The sequence below is a fragment of the Barbus barbus genome (assembly GCF_936440315.1).
Source record: "Barbus barbus genome assembly, chromosome: 12".
NCBI classification, from domain to species: domain Eukaryota; kingdom Metazoa; phylum Chordata; class Actinopteri; order Cypriniformes; family Cyprinidae; genus Barbus; species Barbus barbus.
Window position 1 is genome coordinate 22,792,144 of NC_136740.1, and position 19,885 is coordinate 22,812,028.

Consider the following 19,885-nt stretch of genomic DNA (forward strand, 5'->3'; position numbering starts at 1 on the left):
ATGAATGCCTTTTCTTATAAGAGTAATAATGTAAAGCAATGCTATTTTTACCTTAAGACTTGCAATAATGGTTAATGCTTTTAACATATTCCTTTCTCTTTTTTTACTCCAGCATATTGGCTCAAAATAGCATAGACAGACAACAAAATTACATCCATGAAAAGGCTACACTGTATAAAAAAAAAAAAAAAAAGTTGAGCCAACTTAAAATTGTAAGGCAACCAGCTTCAGCAGAGTTTTCTCAACTTGTTGTTTTAAGTTTATACAATAAAAAGTTGAGAATCTCCTACAAAAATATGTAGAGAGAACTCAAAAATCTGCTGAAGCTGGTTGCCTTAAAAGTTTAAGTTGGCGCAACTTTTTTTTTTTTTTTTTTTTTTTTTTTTTTTACAGTGTAATGTGATCCAGCATTTGTATAGTCCTTCATATTTTCATGCTGTTTAAACACACTCCCACACTATAATGACAGGTGTGTGCTACTCACAACAGGGGTAGTTCAACAGGAGTATGTCATCAACTGCAATGTAGCCTTTGTGGTCCACAGTCGCCTCCAGCAATATCTGAAAATACATAGAGAGGAGAACATGACCTGCAGAAATGTTTTTGATGATACAGAGCAGAAAACCATCTTCTTTATTAATATTCTGGTCTTGCTAATGGGGAAAATACACTATATATAATTTATAAAGTCGAGTCTTGTTTAATTAGTCCAATAAAATCAAACCTAACCATCTTAAACCATTTTGCATCTTGTTTTAAGGCTGTTTGGATGGTAAATAAGAAAACATTTTTGCAGTGTATTTAAAAAGTACAGTGTAAATACATACATTTTTGGTTTAGTGAGTGATGCCTTGTGTATTCATGAACACCAAGTGGTATTTATTAAACAACATCAATCAAACTCACAAAAAAGTTTTTTAATGGGCTGTCTGCTCTAGATTTGAACTATTGTCTGACATTTCATTGTGCTTCATTAAGCTTACATATCAGAAATAATGAATTAAAGAAATAACGAGAGAAAACAAGGCAAACAGGGACGATACTGTCAAACACGTTGAAAGCAAGCAAAACACAGCATTCATCATTTTGCATCTTTTTCTTGAGTTTTCCTTTTGCAAAAGGTTTTGACAGTCATTGAGAGAACAGAAAACGAGAAAAAGGATGTCAAAGCAAGTAAAGAGAATGAGAAAGAGAGAAAATAGATGCCAACTTCACTAAGGGCCCCTGAGGCCCACAGGAAATAATGGCTTCATCAGGAGGCCTTCGTGCACTGTGACACATGGCTCTCATTCGGCATGCTGCACACACACACACACACACGCATACGCACCAGCTCATAATGTGAGCGTAAGGGGCACGAGTCCCCGGGGACCTGGATAGAGTCTTCACACTCGCCAAAGGCTATGAGCAAAGGACGGTCGCTCCAGTGTAATGAAATCAAATCAATATTGTGCGAACGACAGTGATGAGATGTTATTACACATCGAGAGCGTGGAGGCCATGTTTGCTCTTCACAACAGTGGTTTGCTTGGTTGCCCACGCTTGAAGTTATTGCTTTAAAAAAAGAAACTATTTTTTGTTTACTGTCTAGTAACCAAGCAAATCACAGTTATGACCGAATGTTGTTTTCAATCATAAAAGGGAGGTTCTTCAACTTCAGAAACTCTCTTAAAAGTTTTCAACTGTTCATATTATTTAATTTCTAACAGTGCACATGTATCATTGCTGTCCTTTTTTTCCCCTGAAAGTCATCTCAGATGATGAATTGTATTTAATAAAATTTAGTGATGTTCAAGAATAAATTTTCTGACTGTTTTGTCTTGAGGCAAATTTCAGTTTGTATTCTAAATACTTTCACACTTTTTACTAAATGTGAAAATCACAGTTTAATTGGAAACAATGCATAATGAATAATAGTATTCTGCTAATCTGTGATATTTGGCTTGAAATTTCTGCTTTCTTTACACATCACATGTCTGATATTACATTTTAAGCTCTTCACTGACACCGTTGTCTCCTTCGTAAACAGGTACACTAACTTAAATATCGTTGTTGTTTTAAATTTTTTATTAATTAATTCATGTATTTATTTATTTTTGATGCATTTTCTTATTACAAGATTCAAAGTCTTGCTCTGGGGGTAAAACAATAAAATGAATAAGTAGCAAAAGTAAATGGTGAAGACAGAAAAAAAGGTTTCAAAGACTGCTTAAATGTAATATTCATTTGACAAACAGAAAAAAAAAGTTGTTTTAATAAAAATCAGTCCCTGGAATATATACACTAAAGTTCAAAAGTTTGGGTTCATTACTATTTTTTTCATGTTTTTGAAAAAAAGTCACCAAGGCTGCATTTATTTGGTCAAAAATACAATAAAAAAAATTAAAAACAGTATTTTTTTTTTAAATATTATTACAATTTAAAACAACCATTTTCTATTTTAATATATTTTAAAATGTATTTTGTTCTTATAATGACCAAGCTGAATCTTCGGCAGCCATTCCTTCAGTCTTCAGAACTGTTAATGTTAAAACCAGCTGTGCTGTGATATATTCAGGATCCTTTGATCAAAGGAACAGCTTGAAATAGATTTCATTTGTACCATTATAAATGTCTTTAATGTCACTATTGATTAATGTAATGTATCCTTGCTGAATAAAAGTATTAATTTCTTTTTTAAAAAGAAGGACTTGAAGTAGTGTAAATGCGCCTAAAGTTGAAGAAACCTAATTTATCCATTGCCCCAAAATTACTAGGGACCGTTGCTATCACTGTAAATGGATTTGTATGTGTTGCAGCTGTCACTCATAGTTGATGGCAATATCTCTCCGAGCTGTCATGGTACCGGCATTCGTTCCACGTTCAATTTCACCGTCACCTGGTCAAAAGATCATTCCAGTCTGTCAGAAACCTCTTATTTCATCATGGAACAGCATGACTTCATCCTCCTAACCCTGCCTTGACCTCCATCGGCGCCGACATACGTGAAGATGCATGTGAAGTCTCTGATTGGGATCTAAAAAACACAACGTGATTTGCAGGAGAAGACGAGGAAAGCGACTCCAGACAGCAGGATATACAGCCAGTGCTGGCTCAGGCTCGGTTACCCAACTTTAATCTCCTGTTGGAAAGGACTGCCATATAACCACAATAAACTGACACCAGACCTGCAGGATGATGCAAGGGGTGATTACTCAGAAATGTGTTTTCGACTTTTCCCTACCATTTCATGGGTGTGCCGCTACTCACATGCCATCAGCTCTCCGAAACAAAAGACAAAATCACACATTTCTGTGGAGACGCTCTTACACTATTAAACTCCTCTAGCCGTATCACATTTATTCTAATCAGTGGTTAGTTCCCCCCTGGAGAATATATATACTTGGAACAAATGTCCCTGATTTATGATGGACATAAAAAAGAGTGAGGAGGCTTTCTGGGTATGGAAATGCAAGGCTGAGTCGAATCTTATGTTTCTCTGCAAAGAACATAACCGTCTCTATATTTCTTCTATATGCAAGAATTATGACAGGATTATTGGTTCAAAACAGTAGCAGTATATGCGTGTGTATATATTTTTTTCAATAGGGCTGTCAAATTCATTAATTGTGATTATTCACATCCAAAATAAAAGTTTTGTTTACATAACGTGTATGTACTATAAACACACACACACACACACGTACTTTATATATTTATAACTCACAATTAATCAATTTGACAGTATAGTTATAACTATAACACTATAGTTTCCCATTAACAAGGCAGAAAGGGAATAGGAAGTGGTGACCCATACTTGGAATTTGTGCTCTGCATTTAACCCATCCAAGTGTACACACAGTAGTGAACACACACCCGGAGCAGTGGGCAGCCAATGCTGCGGCGCCGCGGAGCAGTTGGGGGTTCGGTGCTTTGCTCGAGGGTCTCACCTCAGTCGTGGTATTGAGGGTGGAGAGAGTGTTGGTTATTCACTCCCCCCACCTACAATCCCTGCCGGACCTGAGACTCGAACCCACGACCTTCACGTTACAAGTCTCTATCCATTAGGCCATGACTAGAAACATAAATACAATCAATGTAATAAACGTATCACTAGAGATCAATAGATTTGACTTGTTCATATAACTTTTTAAAAACAAAAATGTTTACAGTGTTCCTAAAGAATGACCAACAATTCTTAACTCCGTTATGAAATAATAATAATATAATAATTATTATTATTACATAACCAACAATCATTCTGGTTAAAAAGTGTTAAATGTAATTAAAATATTATAAATAATTACATTATTATATTTTCATTCTCAATAGTAGAATTACAATACATTGCTGATTTTATCTAACTATATTTTGCAAGTGAAACAAAGTTGTGACTTTTCAAACAATATATGACACATAACTGTCTGAACCAACCAATTCCAATTACGATTATGATGATCTGACTTGAAACTGCAGTAGTTGAGAGTAGCTACGTCAGATTATTAATTCTAAAATCCACATTCTAAGCTTAAAAATCAGAAAAACACATATTTTGAGCCAAATGAGCTAATCAGCTAGATGCACCAGTTAAAAAAAGGTCAAAATGCACAATGTAAAACTTGTCTAGTTGACGAGAAGAGGAACGAGAGGAGCTCAGTCAGAGAGAGAGAGAGAGAAGGAAGATGTGAAGGACCGCAATCAAGGAGGACAGACACAAACAAACCAGGCTCTCTAACAAGGACACGCTCTCCTCGGAATTATTCAATCCTGACCAACGGGTTGAGGCTTGGCTGATTAGTTTGGTCCAATTAGCTTCTGCTGGTTGAAGTTGTAACTACAACATCTGGATCCAAAATTATCTTTCTCTCAAGGCCATTCAAAAACAGCTGTGTTTGGCTCTAGAACTAAGCCATCACGAGGAAATACAAAAATACAAACTTTTTCCAGGTATTACAGACTCCATGGTTGGCATGTTTTCAGACAACAGACAAAATCAAGAGACGATCAAAATAATAAGACTCGAAAGCACGAAATGAAATGCATTCTATCCTGACTGCTCAAGCAATGAATTCATCCTGGTGGAATGCCTTTTATTCATCTACGTTATTATTATTAATGGGTCTGACCTAATGTCTTCTTATGTCTTACATTTCTTTCTTCTACCCACCATCAATTTTTATTATTTATACTCTCGTGCCTTTTCTTAAGAATGTGTCAGGTTCAATTACTCTTTCGTAGCTTCAGCTTTGTTGTGCAACGTGACGGAGAGAGAAATACACAGACGCAGATTTGTTGATGTGATGTGAATTTAATTGGAAGCCCGTGAGAGACAGAAGTGAGCGAAAGAGAGAACAATATACAGAGGGAAAGGTACGGACAGGCTGAAGCTAGATTCTTTTTGGCAGTCCTGGCAGGTCAGATAACATCTTTAATATTTGATAACAAGTTCCCACTATCTGTTACACCTTCACCAATAACAGCAGAAATATATGAGCGAGCATGGCAGACAGGGGAGATTTCAACTCGAATATTTTAAACTCAAGGTGATTCCTCCCTGTTTCCATTCTCCGATCTCTCCCCATCTCTCTCCATTCAATTTTCCTTCGTTCCGTCCCCTTTCTCTCTATTGATGTTCCGACACGGCAGACAGAAGGAAATATGGTATCTCGTGTCACATAAACATAGGGGCCCACCATATCATGAGAGACAGGCCGCTGTCTCATTTTACATGTATAGAGATACTCTGTCCACTGTGTATGAAGCTCCTAAAAGCCCAAAACTGTTTCAAATGAACAGCAAAGGATCTTCATTAGTCTGACAGACATCATTACTTTTGACTAATTATGCCTATTTATTCCCTGATAAGTAGACATTCTCAGCTGACATAGTTAAATGCTATCAAAACAATTAACTGAGCATTCAGAATATATTTTTGTTTTGCTTATAACAGCACCATACATTGTCAAGCAAAAAAACAAACTTGTTTTTAGCTTTATATTATTGACATCAAAATGTAAATATATGCATTTTTTACCAAATAAATTATAATATTAATAATAATAATTATTAGTAGCAGTAGTATTAGTAGTACAATTTCTATATGGCACTATTATTATTAAGACAAAGAAAAATAAGAAAAATAGAAATAGTACTAGTAGTAGCGATCACTGAAACACTGATTATTATAGTACAGTTTGTGGACATTTATAGTTCAATCATATCCAAAAATTACATATACATATATATACATACAGAGGTGTGAAAAAGTGTTGCCCCCCTTCCTGATTTTTTATTTTATTGCATGTTTGTCACACTTTGTCACACTCAAACAAATTTAAATATTAATCAAAGATAACACAAGTAAACACAACATGCAGTTTTTAAATGAAGGGTTTTTTTTATGAAGGGAAAACAAAATCCAAACTCACATGGCCCTGTGTGAAAAAGTGTTTGCAAAAATGGCCTGCATGGCAGAGTTCCAAGACGAAAATCGCTGCTGAGCAAAAAGAACAAAGCCTCGTCTCAGTTTTGCCAGAAAACATCTTGACTTTTGGGAAAATACTCTGTGGAGTGATGAGACAAAAGTTGAACTTTTTGGAAGGTGTGCGTGTCCCATTACATCTGGCGTAAAAGTAACAGCATTTCAGAAAAAGAACATCATACCAGCAGTAAAATATGGTGGTGGTAGTGTGATGGTCTGGGGCTGTTTTGCTGCTTCAGGACCTGGAAGACTTGCTGTGATAAATGGAACCATGCTGTCTACCAAAAAATCCTGAAGAACAATGTCCGTCCATCTGTTCGTGACCTCAAGCTGAAGCGAACTTGGGTTCTGCAGCAGGACAATGATCCAAAACACACCAGCAAATCCACCTCTGAATGGCTGAAGAAAGACAAAATGAAGACTTTGGAGTGGCCTAGTCAAAGTCCTGACCTGAATCCTATTGAGATGCTGTGGCTTGACCTTAAAAAGGCAGTTCATGCTAGAAAACCCTCCAATGTGGCTGAATTACAACAATTCTGCCAAGATGAGTGGGCCAAAATTCTTCAGCGCTGTAACAGACTCATTGCAAGTTATCACAAACACTTGATTGCAGTTGTTGCTGCTAAGGGTGGCCCAACCAGTTATTAGGTTTAGGGGCAAGCACCTTTTCACACAGGGCCATGTGGGTTTGGATTTTGTTTTCCCTTCATAATAAAAAACTTCATTCAAAAACTGCATGTTGTGTTTACTTGTGTTATCTTTGATTAATATTTAAATTAGTTTGATGATCTGAAACATTAAAGTGTGACAAACATGCAAAAAAAAAAAAAAAATCAGGAAGGGGGCCAACACTTACTTTCTTTCATACATTCATACATTCATACATTCATACATATATATATATATATATATATATATATATATATATATATATATATATATATATATATATATATATATATATATATGATTCCTTAATGTCAATCCATGAAATGAACTAGAATTTAATTGGGACTCTCAATTCAATCCTGAATGGCCAGCAATTACTTTAATAAAAGAGCGTAATTATGACAAATTCAATTTAGGCAATAAGCAGCCACAAATGTGGACAATACATTGTCAACATAATCAACCTGTGGGCTTGTTTATCAGAAATCTATTACCAGCTAAATCCATTTATTACGGTTATGAGGAAACAAACATTATTTTAGTATGAAACCTTTAATTATGAGGCAAAACAAGAGTTGAACAAAGAGGCTATTAGCTCCTTCCAAATAGAGATTTAGCTAGGTGGCCTTGTTACGTGAACAAAGTATTTTATTTCATGAAAATAATCAGTTTAATGATTTCAGCTAAGGGAAAACTGTGTATGGTTTCGCTAATCTCTTAGCACTCACTTCCTCCTGTGAAAGCAATGTCCTCATGTTCTCGAGAGAAGTGGACCTCTTCAACTACAGCAATCACTCATAGATGAGCCAGATAGGATATTGATACAAACACTGGATAATATTTGAACATCATCGCTAAAAGCCATGTTGTCCTTGGAGAACTCTTCTTGGAAGCTTTCCAGTGTTTTTTCTTTCTAGAGAATACACAAGTGTACAAAGTCACTATGCAGCCCTTAAAACTGATATTTCTGTCTTTATTCATTCTGAATTTATGACTGCAATTAATGTTTCTGTTTCCTGTGTTTTGTTCTCATCCTTGTTGTGATGAGTCATCAGGCAATTGTTAGCAAGTTTGGCTGACAGGGTCTCAGCAGATGTTGCTAGCATAAGTCTTATTAGAGGACTGACTTCAGGTCTCATTCTCACTCCTGAATACAGGAAAACCAGTTGCAGTACGTAAACAACATGCCATAAAAGACACACTGGAAGTCAAACTAAGGTCATGTGAAATGCCTGTGATTCTGATTTTTTTGGAGTATGAGAGCAAAGGTTTAAGAACATCCTCAAGACAAATTCACAGAGTTCATGGGTTTGACTCAATGTTCCAGGGGGAATAAATAAATAAATAACTGGACGAAACAGAGATGGCACACAGCTCCATTTACCCTAGTTATGCTTTCAGACTTGGAAAATGCACAGCTTGAGATGATAAGCACAGTTTCACACTCATTCAGTTTAAAGGAGTAGTTCATCACACAAACACACAAAATTGATAATTTACTCTTTCAAACCTGTGTTCTCTTTTTTTTTCTGGAACCCAAGAGTAGAACCTTTTGAATATTGCCCTACAGCAACAGTTCATAGTGACCTAGAGAGATCGCACTTCAAAAAGGAACAAAAACACCATAAAAGCAGTCCACATGACTAATGCACTAAATTTCAACTGAACACGACACTCCATTATTAGCTGCAAACATTGGCCTGAAAGGAAAGAATACAAGTGATTATACAGTAAGTGAATAATGCATTAAATTTTGATTGGTTTCTCACACAAGCCTATTGCATGGCTTTTGAAGACTTAAAATATAGTCATGGACTACATTCATGAAGCTTTTTTTGTCACTTCTAGAGCTTGACAGCCACTGCATACAGATTTGGAAAGACATGAGGATTTGCATTTTTAGATTCCTGTGTCTTTTTGCTTACCCAAACTATCCCTGAAAAATGACACCAGCTGGATTTGAGAAGCAGCAAAATGAATGAAAGGAGGTATATGAGGGTGCAAATCAAAAACTGCAGGCAAAGCTAAACAGTCAGCGGGACGTCTGAAGGAGACAGAGATAAAGACAAAAAAAAGAGAAACACAAAGCAGCTAAGCACATAAATAGGCAGAATTTAATTATTGGCAACTGCTAAGGGGTCGAAGTGTTGTTGCCATTGGAGATCATCAGAATGGCCTGAAATTATAACAAATGTTAGAATCAAGCTTTAAATGATCTCTTGTGTTGGCTCTGTTTTAGCAAACCGGCCTTGACGTGGCACCCGCTGGGACTGTGGCACAGCTCTGGTTTCACCATCGATCAGGACAGTCTGCCATCTTCCAGGCCCAAAGTGTGATTTAGTGTGCTGACTCCCGCTGTGAGAAAACTACGATGAAAAAGAGCAAGCTCATCATCTCATCAGATGCACAAACTATTATGGCAGTCGTTCAGCCACTGGTTCCCAAATACAGAAGAAAGATGTATACAGCTTTCTGCATACACACTCTTTCGCTGTTAATGTTGAAAGACTAAACGTCTATACCAGGTGTCAGCAAGTAAGTTTGGCATCGGGCCAAAAAAAACATTTCACCACTAGATGGCGGGCCAGAACATAGTCAAAGGATAATTTAAGATATTAATTGATGAAAAATGCAACCAGAACTGCCTTTGGCTGACTGTTACAATGTATTTTGTAACTGGTAGTGAGCTGTTACTCTGTGTACAATCCTGCGACAGTCATTAACAAAAAGCCACATTTGTATGGCGGTGTCCGATCAGAGTATGTGAGCGGAGTGGAGCGTCAACAATTTCCCCTCCGTGCTCCGTGCATTTAATATTCGCTCCGCGCTCACTGATATCAGAAACACCACTCCGCGTCTAAAGTATTTCAGTATGTTTGAAATATCACAGTTCTATGGAAGCCTGTTTCCACCACTGAATATATATAAAAAAATTAAAATAAATAAATAAATAAAAAAGTTATTGCGACTTTTTATCTGACTCAATTCTGACTTTTTTTTCCACAGAATTGTGAGATATAAACTCACAATTGCGAGTTATAAAGTCAGAATTGCAAGTTAAAGTCCTGTTTTAAGGGGGGGAAAAGACTGATATGTTCTCAGAATTGCGAGTTTATATCTCAGAATTAGCCTGTAACTTTTTAACTTGCAATTGCGAGTTTAAATCACGCAATTCGGAGAAAAAAGTCAGCTGTCAGCTGAAAATATTCAGAAGGAACAAATAAATTCCTTGAGAAATATAACTTCCCGCTCATGTCCACTGCAGTCATCATAGCCTTCATATTCTTTCTGATTTGAGTGATCCTTTTCTATCTAGCTAGCTAAATATGTTTAACGTGAATTCTTGCTAAATATGCAGTTATATTATATGAATTGTACTTGTGATGGATCGCTCTTGGAGCGAGTGAAAACCACGATGCTCCGACTTTTAAAAAATCCGCTCCTCGCCGACCACTGGTCTATACTGTTATTGGAGTATCAGAGTTTTACAGTGTATCATTATCAATACACAAGAAGGCCTTATAACACCAGGAGAAAGCTATCAGCTAGCATTCCAATCCTCTTATTTCAAATTGTCACATAAAGGAAGCTAAAAATGGTCAAATTAAACATTTTTCTTGCTAATCAGTGAGCTTACTGTCTTTGATTACCTCAAGCCGATTAGCCTGCTAGATTAGCATATGGCTAGCTAATTAGCCTTCTAGCTAAAAAAAAAGGACAACCCAAAAATGCTATTCTAATGATCCCGAAGAAGATAAATCACAAAAAATATGATTCGCAGATGAAACAAAAGAACATGCAGAGACACTAACAGAAACTATCCTAAGCTGAGATGACATTTTTGAGGCTTTCAAAACAAAAGTAGAAATTATAATGTTTTAGCACACAATTAATTTTTTTTTTTACCAAAAAACTGAAACCAAATTTCAAGTTTTCAATTAGCTGAAAACCACAACTGAAAATAAGGTTTTGGAAACTTAATTTGGTTAATTGGGTAAGTCAGTATACTGTTCAAAGGGCATAACTATAAAGATGAATTTTTTTTTTTTAAATACATACAATATATTTCATAATAATACACAGCAACTCTTAAATGCCTATCAGTGAAGATGCTTTTTGAACCAGATGGTTACAGCATCCTACCAACACGAGCTAACAAGCTCACGCTAACCAGCAGAATTTCTTGGTTTTTCAGAGAAACATCTTTTCTTCATGTGCACTCAGAGAAATTTAAAGCGCTGCAGAATTGACCATGCAGGCGCACAAAAACACTACAAATTCACCCTATTGTCATGTCCCCTCCACCTTCACATCTTGTTGACTGTCGGGAGGACTATTATTTACACATGAAGGCCACATCTTTTCTCCAGCATGTGAAAGTTAATTAGGTTGGAGAGATTGACAGTTCTCGATAAAGCGAACACTACTCAACTTAATTGCTTTCTGACAGCTGCGCAGAGTTTGCAGAAAGGAGAAATTGAATTTATGGATGAAGCCCCCTGCGCCTGCTCATTCATGCCTCTATAGAAGCGTGTAACCCAATGGCAGACCGACCATTGACACCAATCGATCGGCTTGGGGGGCGTGAATGGACTGTCATTTCGTAAGCAGTGATTTGGTAGACTGTGTCTCACACGTAATGGTACAGTAGGGAAATTAGGTTACTAGTTGAGTAAGACATGTCAACGCTATTGACATGGTCTATATTGTGGGTTTGTCTAAGCCCTACAGCGCTAACCTACATTCATGCTAAGATCAATGCTAATTAAACAACGCAAGGGGCATGACTAATAAGACAGTAGTCTCCATCACTGCTTGTGTAATGCCTTGTGGTGAGGAAAAGGGATGTCTGTGTATGCTGCTGTTGGCAGAGCTCTGATATACTGTACTCTCTCACAGCAACTTTATGGGAAGGCAGTCGAAAACAAGTTTACTAAGCTTGCCACTGAGATTACAACAGCTGTCAGTCACATTGCTAATTTGTGGTATACTTTACTGTTTCAAGGCAAACATGATGAATTAATTCACTTAGAGTCTGACATTCAAGCATTTCCAAAGCATTTACCAGGAAAATCTGCTGGTTTATAGCTGGTCGACCAGCCACCATGTTCCATTTCAATCACCTTAAACTACCAGATGGTAGATTGTTTATCACTGGTCCAAGATTGTTTGCTAATTTGAACCTTTTAATGACCAGCTTGAACCAACTAATGACAATCTTGGACTAGCTAATGACCAGTTTAGACTAATGCATCTTAGACCAAATGATGACCAACTTCGACCAACTTGGACATAGACCCAACTAGGGATGGGTACTGAGAACCAATATTTTTTTGGACCAATACAGAATTGGGTCAATACTAGACTACCGTTAAGCTTCAGGGCAAACTATACTGTTATCGATACTTGCATTGTTTTATCTCCGTATACTTCAATGTCAATGACGAATTAGAAGCTGCTGCTTGACATTTTCCTTCACTGAATTATGTGGCCGTCGTTTGCTCGATGTGAGTGTGATATCCGTGTGCGGTGTGTGTTTGCGTGCAATCAGTCATCGCGGCAAGACTGAAACGTTCGAAAGTGTGGGCTCACGTTACAAAACTAAGCGACACCAGTGTCAGATGCAATATATGCAGTAGTGTAATAGTGAACAAAGGAGGCAACACTAGTAATATAATGAAACATTTACTAACAAAACACAACATCTACCTCAAGCAATGCGCTGTAGCCTATTTACTATGTCTCCCGTCTCCAGCTCCAACTCCAACTGCAACTCGCGAGACACATTCACGTCAAATGTTGACTCAGCGGTAGAGTTACACTCACAAGACACTGCACTTATTCGCAATCACAAAAGTAGATTTTACAAAAAATAGGAGCAGAGACTGCTACACGAGTGTCTTTATAAAGCCACTGGTGCTCATTGGATGTGGTGGAGGTAAACAATCAAATTATATAAACGAAATACTGAGCTGGGCTTAAATTACTACAAAATAGTTAAAAGTAGACTACTTTTAACTATTTTGTAATGATTTAAGCCCAGTACATTAAAGGCTATTTATCTTACCACGTGAGTGCCTTGGAAGTATTTTGTCTACACAAAAGTACATTATTTGCGTGTGCTTGCAAATATTTAGGCAGCGGGGTAACAATGCTTTTTTAGTTGACAACAAATTGGTTTTCACAGTGTGGAGACCAACAACTGTTTGGTTACCCCCATTCTTCAAAAGATCGCATGTAGCCTATATTAAATCTGTGCTTTCGTTCTTAAAGTGAAAGCAAACTAATGGGCTAATAAATCTAATGCTGTCAAAGAAAAATACAAGTCAAGTCACCTTTATTTATATAGTGCTTTTAACAATACAGATTGTGTCAAAGCACTTAACAGTATCAAATTGGAGGATAGTGTCAGTAATGTATAAAAAAAAATTATGTTGCTCACCTGGTACTCATTTGGCCAGAAAGTACTGACTGCCAATTCCACCTGGTGCCACTGTCGTCCACGCGAACCAGAGACGTTCCACACGGGAATGCCAAGCGGCCCACCATTGACCCGCACATAAACCCGCAGCGCCCCCGGGCTGTGGCCATCTCTGCTGTACAGGAAGTAGCTGAACTGCACGCAGTGAGTGTCGTTTTCACTTAGCGTCTGTAGCAGAATCTGAGCCCTCTGCCCCGCTGCATGCTGGGAGGAGTTGACCATCATGTAGGAGCCTTGAGGAAGAAGACAACACAGCAAGAGGGAAGAATCAGCCAAAGGTCAGTGCCATCATATACAAGCATACACACTAAAATATCAACTAATTAAAGCAAATAGTCTTAAATTTCGTACAGTTTCTCACACAAAGCAATCATATGACTTCAGAAGGCATATAATATTGTACATGGGTTATATGAAGCATTTTGTATACTTTTAAGGTGCTTTTTTGTCCTTTGTGGAAGTTAAAAGCCATTGTATGTTCTCGTTGTATGGGAAACAATGCTGTTCAAAATGCTTCTTTTGCGTTAAGTCTGAAAAAAAAAAAGTCATACAGGTTTGGAGTGACACGAGGGTAAGTAAATGATGAGAGAATTTACATTGCTGTCACTCTGACTGTGTTCGGTCATTAAATATAGTATAAAACCGAAAACTGAAGGAAAGAACATGATATATTCTCGGAAAAAGAAAACATTTCATATCTTTGTGTGGCTACAAACATTTGTGGAGAGCTTTAGTGCATATTAGAGCATGTCTGCTTAAAGAAACAGGCACATACACACTAAGCTCAGAGAGAATAATAGAGACTGAGGAAAAAAATATCCAGCTTCTCTGCGGAGCACATCTGCTGTATTACAGCCTCCTCAGAAACTTCTGTGTAGTTTTCCCGTTCCTACTTTTCAAAAGCCCTTGTTTGTCTATTTGTCTCTTTCCGCAGAGTATCTCTCCCTTCAGTGAGTTCACAAAGGATGACAATTTTGGCATTACTCTCTCAATACTGAGCACACAGAGAGAGAGAGACAACACAGACAGCACGGAATACTAAAATGTCTTTCATGCTCTTTTTAGCCTCGAGGTTCTCTGCCTCTGCGGAGTGTGACAATTGCAAAATTTCTCTGTACAAAGACACAAATTTGTGAGGTGTTGGTACAGCAACAGGCACAAATACTCAAAACAGGCATATTCATGGCTGATTCTTCAATTAGGAGAACCTTTCCGTTCCCTAGGATGATTTTAAAGGAAAGAAAAATTCTAGATATCCTAATAATGAAATTAAAATAATAATAATAAAAAATTCCAATTTCTAGATTTCAATTATATATAATAATATATATGTTTAATTGTCTCACTTTAAATAATTACATTTTTCCATTTAGGTCCTAGACGTGTTACCTACATCTACATAATAAATGTGTACCCCCCAAGAACATATAGAAAATATATAAACTAATATAAAAATTGGGGTCAGCAATATACAATTAAAAAAAAAAAAACATTTAAATTAAAAAAATATACAATTCTTGGATTAATGTATTAAGGATGCATTTAATTGATTAAAGGGATCATATGATGCTATTTTAAACATCATTATTTTGTGTATTTGGTGTAACAGAATATGTTGACATGCTTTAATGTTCAAAAAACACATTATTTTTCAAATACTGTACATTATTGTAGTTCCTCTATGCCCCGCCACTCTCTAATGCGTAGTTTTCTACAAAGCCACTCCTTCCAACAAGCGCAGTCTGCTCTGATTGGTCAACTGACGCATTGTGACTGGCCGAACACCACAAGCACGCATCGGAAATGCAACGGCCCTTACCATAATCGCGATCTTCAACTTTCAAATTAGTTTTATCAGTTCAAGCCTGAAAGGGGAACAGAGTCGCGTGACAGACACAGTGATGATGCTCATATGTATTTGCAGTACACAAGCCGCGGTTGAGATGATTTCTGACAGACTGTACACACACACACGACGCGTTACGCGCAAAACTACGCATTTGAACAGTCAATAGCAAATACTTGAACTAATAACAAAACATACTGATTCAGAAGCGCCAGATTGTCATAGCAAAGTCGGAATTGACTTTTTTTTTTTTTTAGAAATAGCCTTCGTGCACAGCCAGCCATGTACTCTCCTAGGTTAAAAAAAAATGGTCGTCCATAAAATGCGTTCCATAAATTCGAACATTTGGGTTATGCTGTTGTGTTGTAAACAAATCTTAATCAATGATTCCTAATTGCATATACTTTCGAAAGGCTTTGGCCTTTCAAAATGCTTTTGCTTTCGCATAGAAACACACAGCATCTCCCTGATATGGCTGCATCAACACTACTGCGGTTACTGAAACCACGCCTTCTTTCTTTACGTGAACATTTGGGCAGCATTATGCAAATATTTCCACATCGTGACATAGCCATGTGGGGGTGTGTTTGAATGAGCCGTTTTAGGGGGCATGGACGAATCTTAACTTTTATAAAGAATATCTCTTTGGGTTTGAGACTTTAGTCTTTTCAACTTCAGGGATCTCCTCTCATAGCTTGTAACACTCCAAAGAGAAAGGAAAACTTGAAATTGCATCATATTACCCCTTTAAAATTGACAATCAAGACATTTATAATGTTACAAAAGATTTATATTTCAAATAATTGCAGTTCTTTTTAATCTTTTTATTCAAAGAATTCCCCAAAAAATTATTCATTTCTCAAGATTTTATATAGTCAAACATGCCCTTAATTGAGCAATCTCTCATATAAGCGCACAAGAGAACATTTGGCTTGCTTGTTATTAATCAGCATGACGTGCCATTTATGCACAGAGGACGGTGGGATGCTGGGGTTAGGGTCTCCATCTGCAAGGTGAGGCCGAGTGAATAATTACAGATGAACCATTTATATACATACACAAGAGAAAGAACCTTTAACCATGTTTTTTTCTGTCCTCCCTAATCAGGACATGCCAACCTAAGCACCCTTCAAGTGCTCGTCTGCTTACCGAACAAAACCCCGCCCTGTGCCCCTGTGCCTAGAAGACAACAATCACTCTATCCCAAGGTCTTTGTGTTGATTCGCTCAAAAAATACGAGACAGGACCAGACTGTCCTTTTTGCCTTTGTATCAAAGGAGTTTTTATATGGTCTGACAGAACTCATAGAGAAAGGGAATATACTTCATCTGCTTCTTTATTTCATCAATTTCAGGTTCTTACCGTTTATGATATTAATATTCTTCAAATATGTGTTTTTATGTATAAGATAGATTCAAGTGAGGGTTACATTCCAGAGCAATTTAAAATGTATTTTAAAGTAAATTCACAGGTTCATTGCTATCTCAAATTTTCATTTTCCTAAAGTTCTCACTTGTAGAGGTCAATACTTGATAAGATTTAGGGGTGTTAAATTATGGAATGATTTATCTCATCTAGCAAAAAAAAAATTCCTCTTTAATATGTTATAAAAGAAGAATAAAAGATCATTTAAATGCTGCTTTGTAATAATTTATCTTGTATTTTATGTACCATAGATGGTTTATTTGGAGTATATTCTTGTTTTTGTTTTGTTTTTTCGACATATTGTAATTTGTGTCTATATATTTGTTATTGTAATCTAGCTCTTCATTTAGTTTCATGAGTTTATTTGTTTTTCATTGTTTAGGTGGAGGCTCTAAATAAGCCCTTTGGGATTTCTGCGTCTCCCTGCACAGTATATGGATTGTATTATATATTTTTTGTTTGTTTGTTTATCAGGTTTTTATTGTATATATTTACCCTTGTGCAAAATAAACTAAACTAAACTAAAAAACCTTCATGAAAAGAAAAAACTACTTCTTAAGATGAAGGTTAACAGCTATGAATTATAGTACCTAGCAAAATAAGAGACCTTACAGTCAAGTTGAAATTTAATTGACATCTGACATGCAGAAATCAGCTAGTCAGTGGACAAAACTGGCATTGTGAAGAACTGTATGGCTCTTGATTCTCACCTCATGACTCTTTGTGAATAATAACAGCTTATATACTGGCCACAATGACTGAGTTTGACCATGTGAGCACCACTAAAAATGTATGAATGTCATTGTATTAAATAAAATATATGTGTATTAAATAAAATATATGTGTAAATATATACACAAAAAAAGAAGTTTGTTTAATCTAAATTAATGTGCACACAAACCTTAAAGGGGTCACAGGATGCCCATTTTACACTGTTGATATGATTTTTTTAGGGTCTTAATAAAAAGTCTATAACATACTTTGGTTAAAATTTCTCAATGGTAGTGTAAAAAACACCTTCTTTACCCTGTAAAAATCAGCTCTGTTTTCAGCACGCTGTTATAGTCAATGTTGCTTTAAATCCTAGTGAGCTCTGCTGACTCCACCCCTCTCTTCCGTGGAGTAACGAGCAGAATATAGATGTGTGTAGATTCCCTATTCAACCGCTCCAGATACGTTGACGCGTCAGTAGGGCTGTGTATTGGCAAGAATCTGGCGATACTAAACATATCACGATAGAGGGGTTGCGATACGATATATTGCGATACTGTAAGCAAGGCGATATATTGGGATATTTCTTATTTTAGGAATAGGATATATATATTTTTTAGGAAAGCAGTCATTAAAAACACACCACCATATGCAAACCTTAGCAAAAAATAAATAAATAAAAATAGTTTAACCAGAACACACTGGGATCTGCATTTGCAATAATCAGTCCCTATAACATTCAACATTATTGAACCACTTTTTGTGCAGTACGATTAAAGGGGGAAATATTCAAGTGCTTGCATGATTCTTTAGTTAAATGTATGTATAAAATGTATTTTATAAAAATAAAATATATATTTATAGACTCTACTTTAAAGGTTCACAGTTTAAGTTTACAATTGTGACATACAATGTCATAACATTTGATCTGAACAAAAACTTACATCTGCTTAATATCAATGAAAAATAAAGTGCTTGCAGGATTCCTAAAGAAAACAAAACAATTGTAAAACAATCAAATAAATACAGATGTTGAACGTCCTGAGAACTTTTCAACTTGGATTTCACAAGTTTTTCAGTTTGTGTTTATGTTTCGCGTGGAATCGCCGAGACCGCGACGCGAGCACCGCCCCAACTGCACAAAACGCCCCCGAATTACGAGAGAAAGCTGCAGCTGCACGGCGACTCTACCGCCCGCCACACCCTGCGCAAAGGTTCTTCAACACGGGACGCGGCAAGCGGCAGATCCAAGGTTGCGCTCGCGCCGCGGTCCCAGGGCGGACATTACCACAAAAGCCCAAATGGCGCCACACTTCAGCTTTGTACACCGAAACGAGAGCTGCAACAATTCTTTCATCCTCCATTACTGGCAGCGAGCTATATTAATGCCCTAATGCTACACTCTTAAAAAAAAGGGTTCCTCGAGGTTCTATATAGAACCCTGGGGTTCAGTACTTGGCCAATAGAACCTTTTACCAAAAAAATGGTTCTATGTAGAACCCTTGCATAGCAAAGAACCTTTTTTTATTAAAATGGTTCTATAATTCATGTTTTATGACTGAAGTGTAAACTAAAGATTACACAACACATTCACAAAGCTTTTTGAGTCAAGACCCATGAGAATGACTGCTGTAGTCAAAAACAAGAGTAAACAAATATTAATGAGCTGTACATTAGCATTAACTTATATTTCCTAATATATTATAGTTTAACTTTTTGAAAAATAATAATTTCCTTTATTTTGTATACCATATTGTGATGGTTTTAATCTATCGAAGGGAACATTAAAAACAAATAATCGTAAAAATGCTCCCTGGTGGCGTACATGCGTTGCGTCATCTTTGAATTCCTATTGGTGGATTGGCGAAGATGAACCTCGAGACAAGTGACAGTTAATTTTTCAAACTGAAGAGTCCCGAGTCCGCCATTTCTACCCGTTCAAACCCTCAGGTGAGTTAAGTTTTTACATTTTTGAAATGATTTTGCTGAAATATTTAGTATTACAGTTAATATTTATATTGGTTAGAGTAGCCCTAGTGTTAAATACTGATACTAGAAGCACACTTTACCTCAGTTAAAACACTGCTGTCGTGTAACGTTAGTAACGTTACTGACGGGCTTCGTCGGCCGTCGGTTTAGAAAGCCCTGTTAAATTGATTTTTCTCCGGTTTTTTAAATGAATTAAGATACAGTATCCCTTTATTTCCTTGTTAATGTTAATGAAATTGTCAACTACAATAAGATAGCTGTGTTATAAGGAGACGAGCTTCGAGTCGGAAGCGTGAATTTTAAT

The 19,885-nt window shown here is 36.7% G+C and overlaps 1 protein-coding gene across 1 annotated transcript in view; it reads right to left on the reverse strand.

Annotated features, from left to right (window-relative positions):
* LOC306878130 (receptor-type tyrosine-protein phosphatase U) overlaps positions 1–19,885 on the reverse strand; it is a gene marked incomplete at both ends in the record, with an annotated part of 236,959 nt that overhangs the window by 96,357 nt on the left and 120,717 nt on the right. Inside the window, 2 exons of the mRNA XM_079430263.1 lie at positions 485–560; positions 13,572–13,843. Of these exons, the coding sequence (XP_079286389.1) occupies positions 485–560; positions 13,572–13,843 (348 nt within the window). The remainder of the gene's footprint in view (positions 1–484; positions 561–13,571; positions 13,844–19,885) is intronic.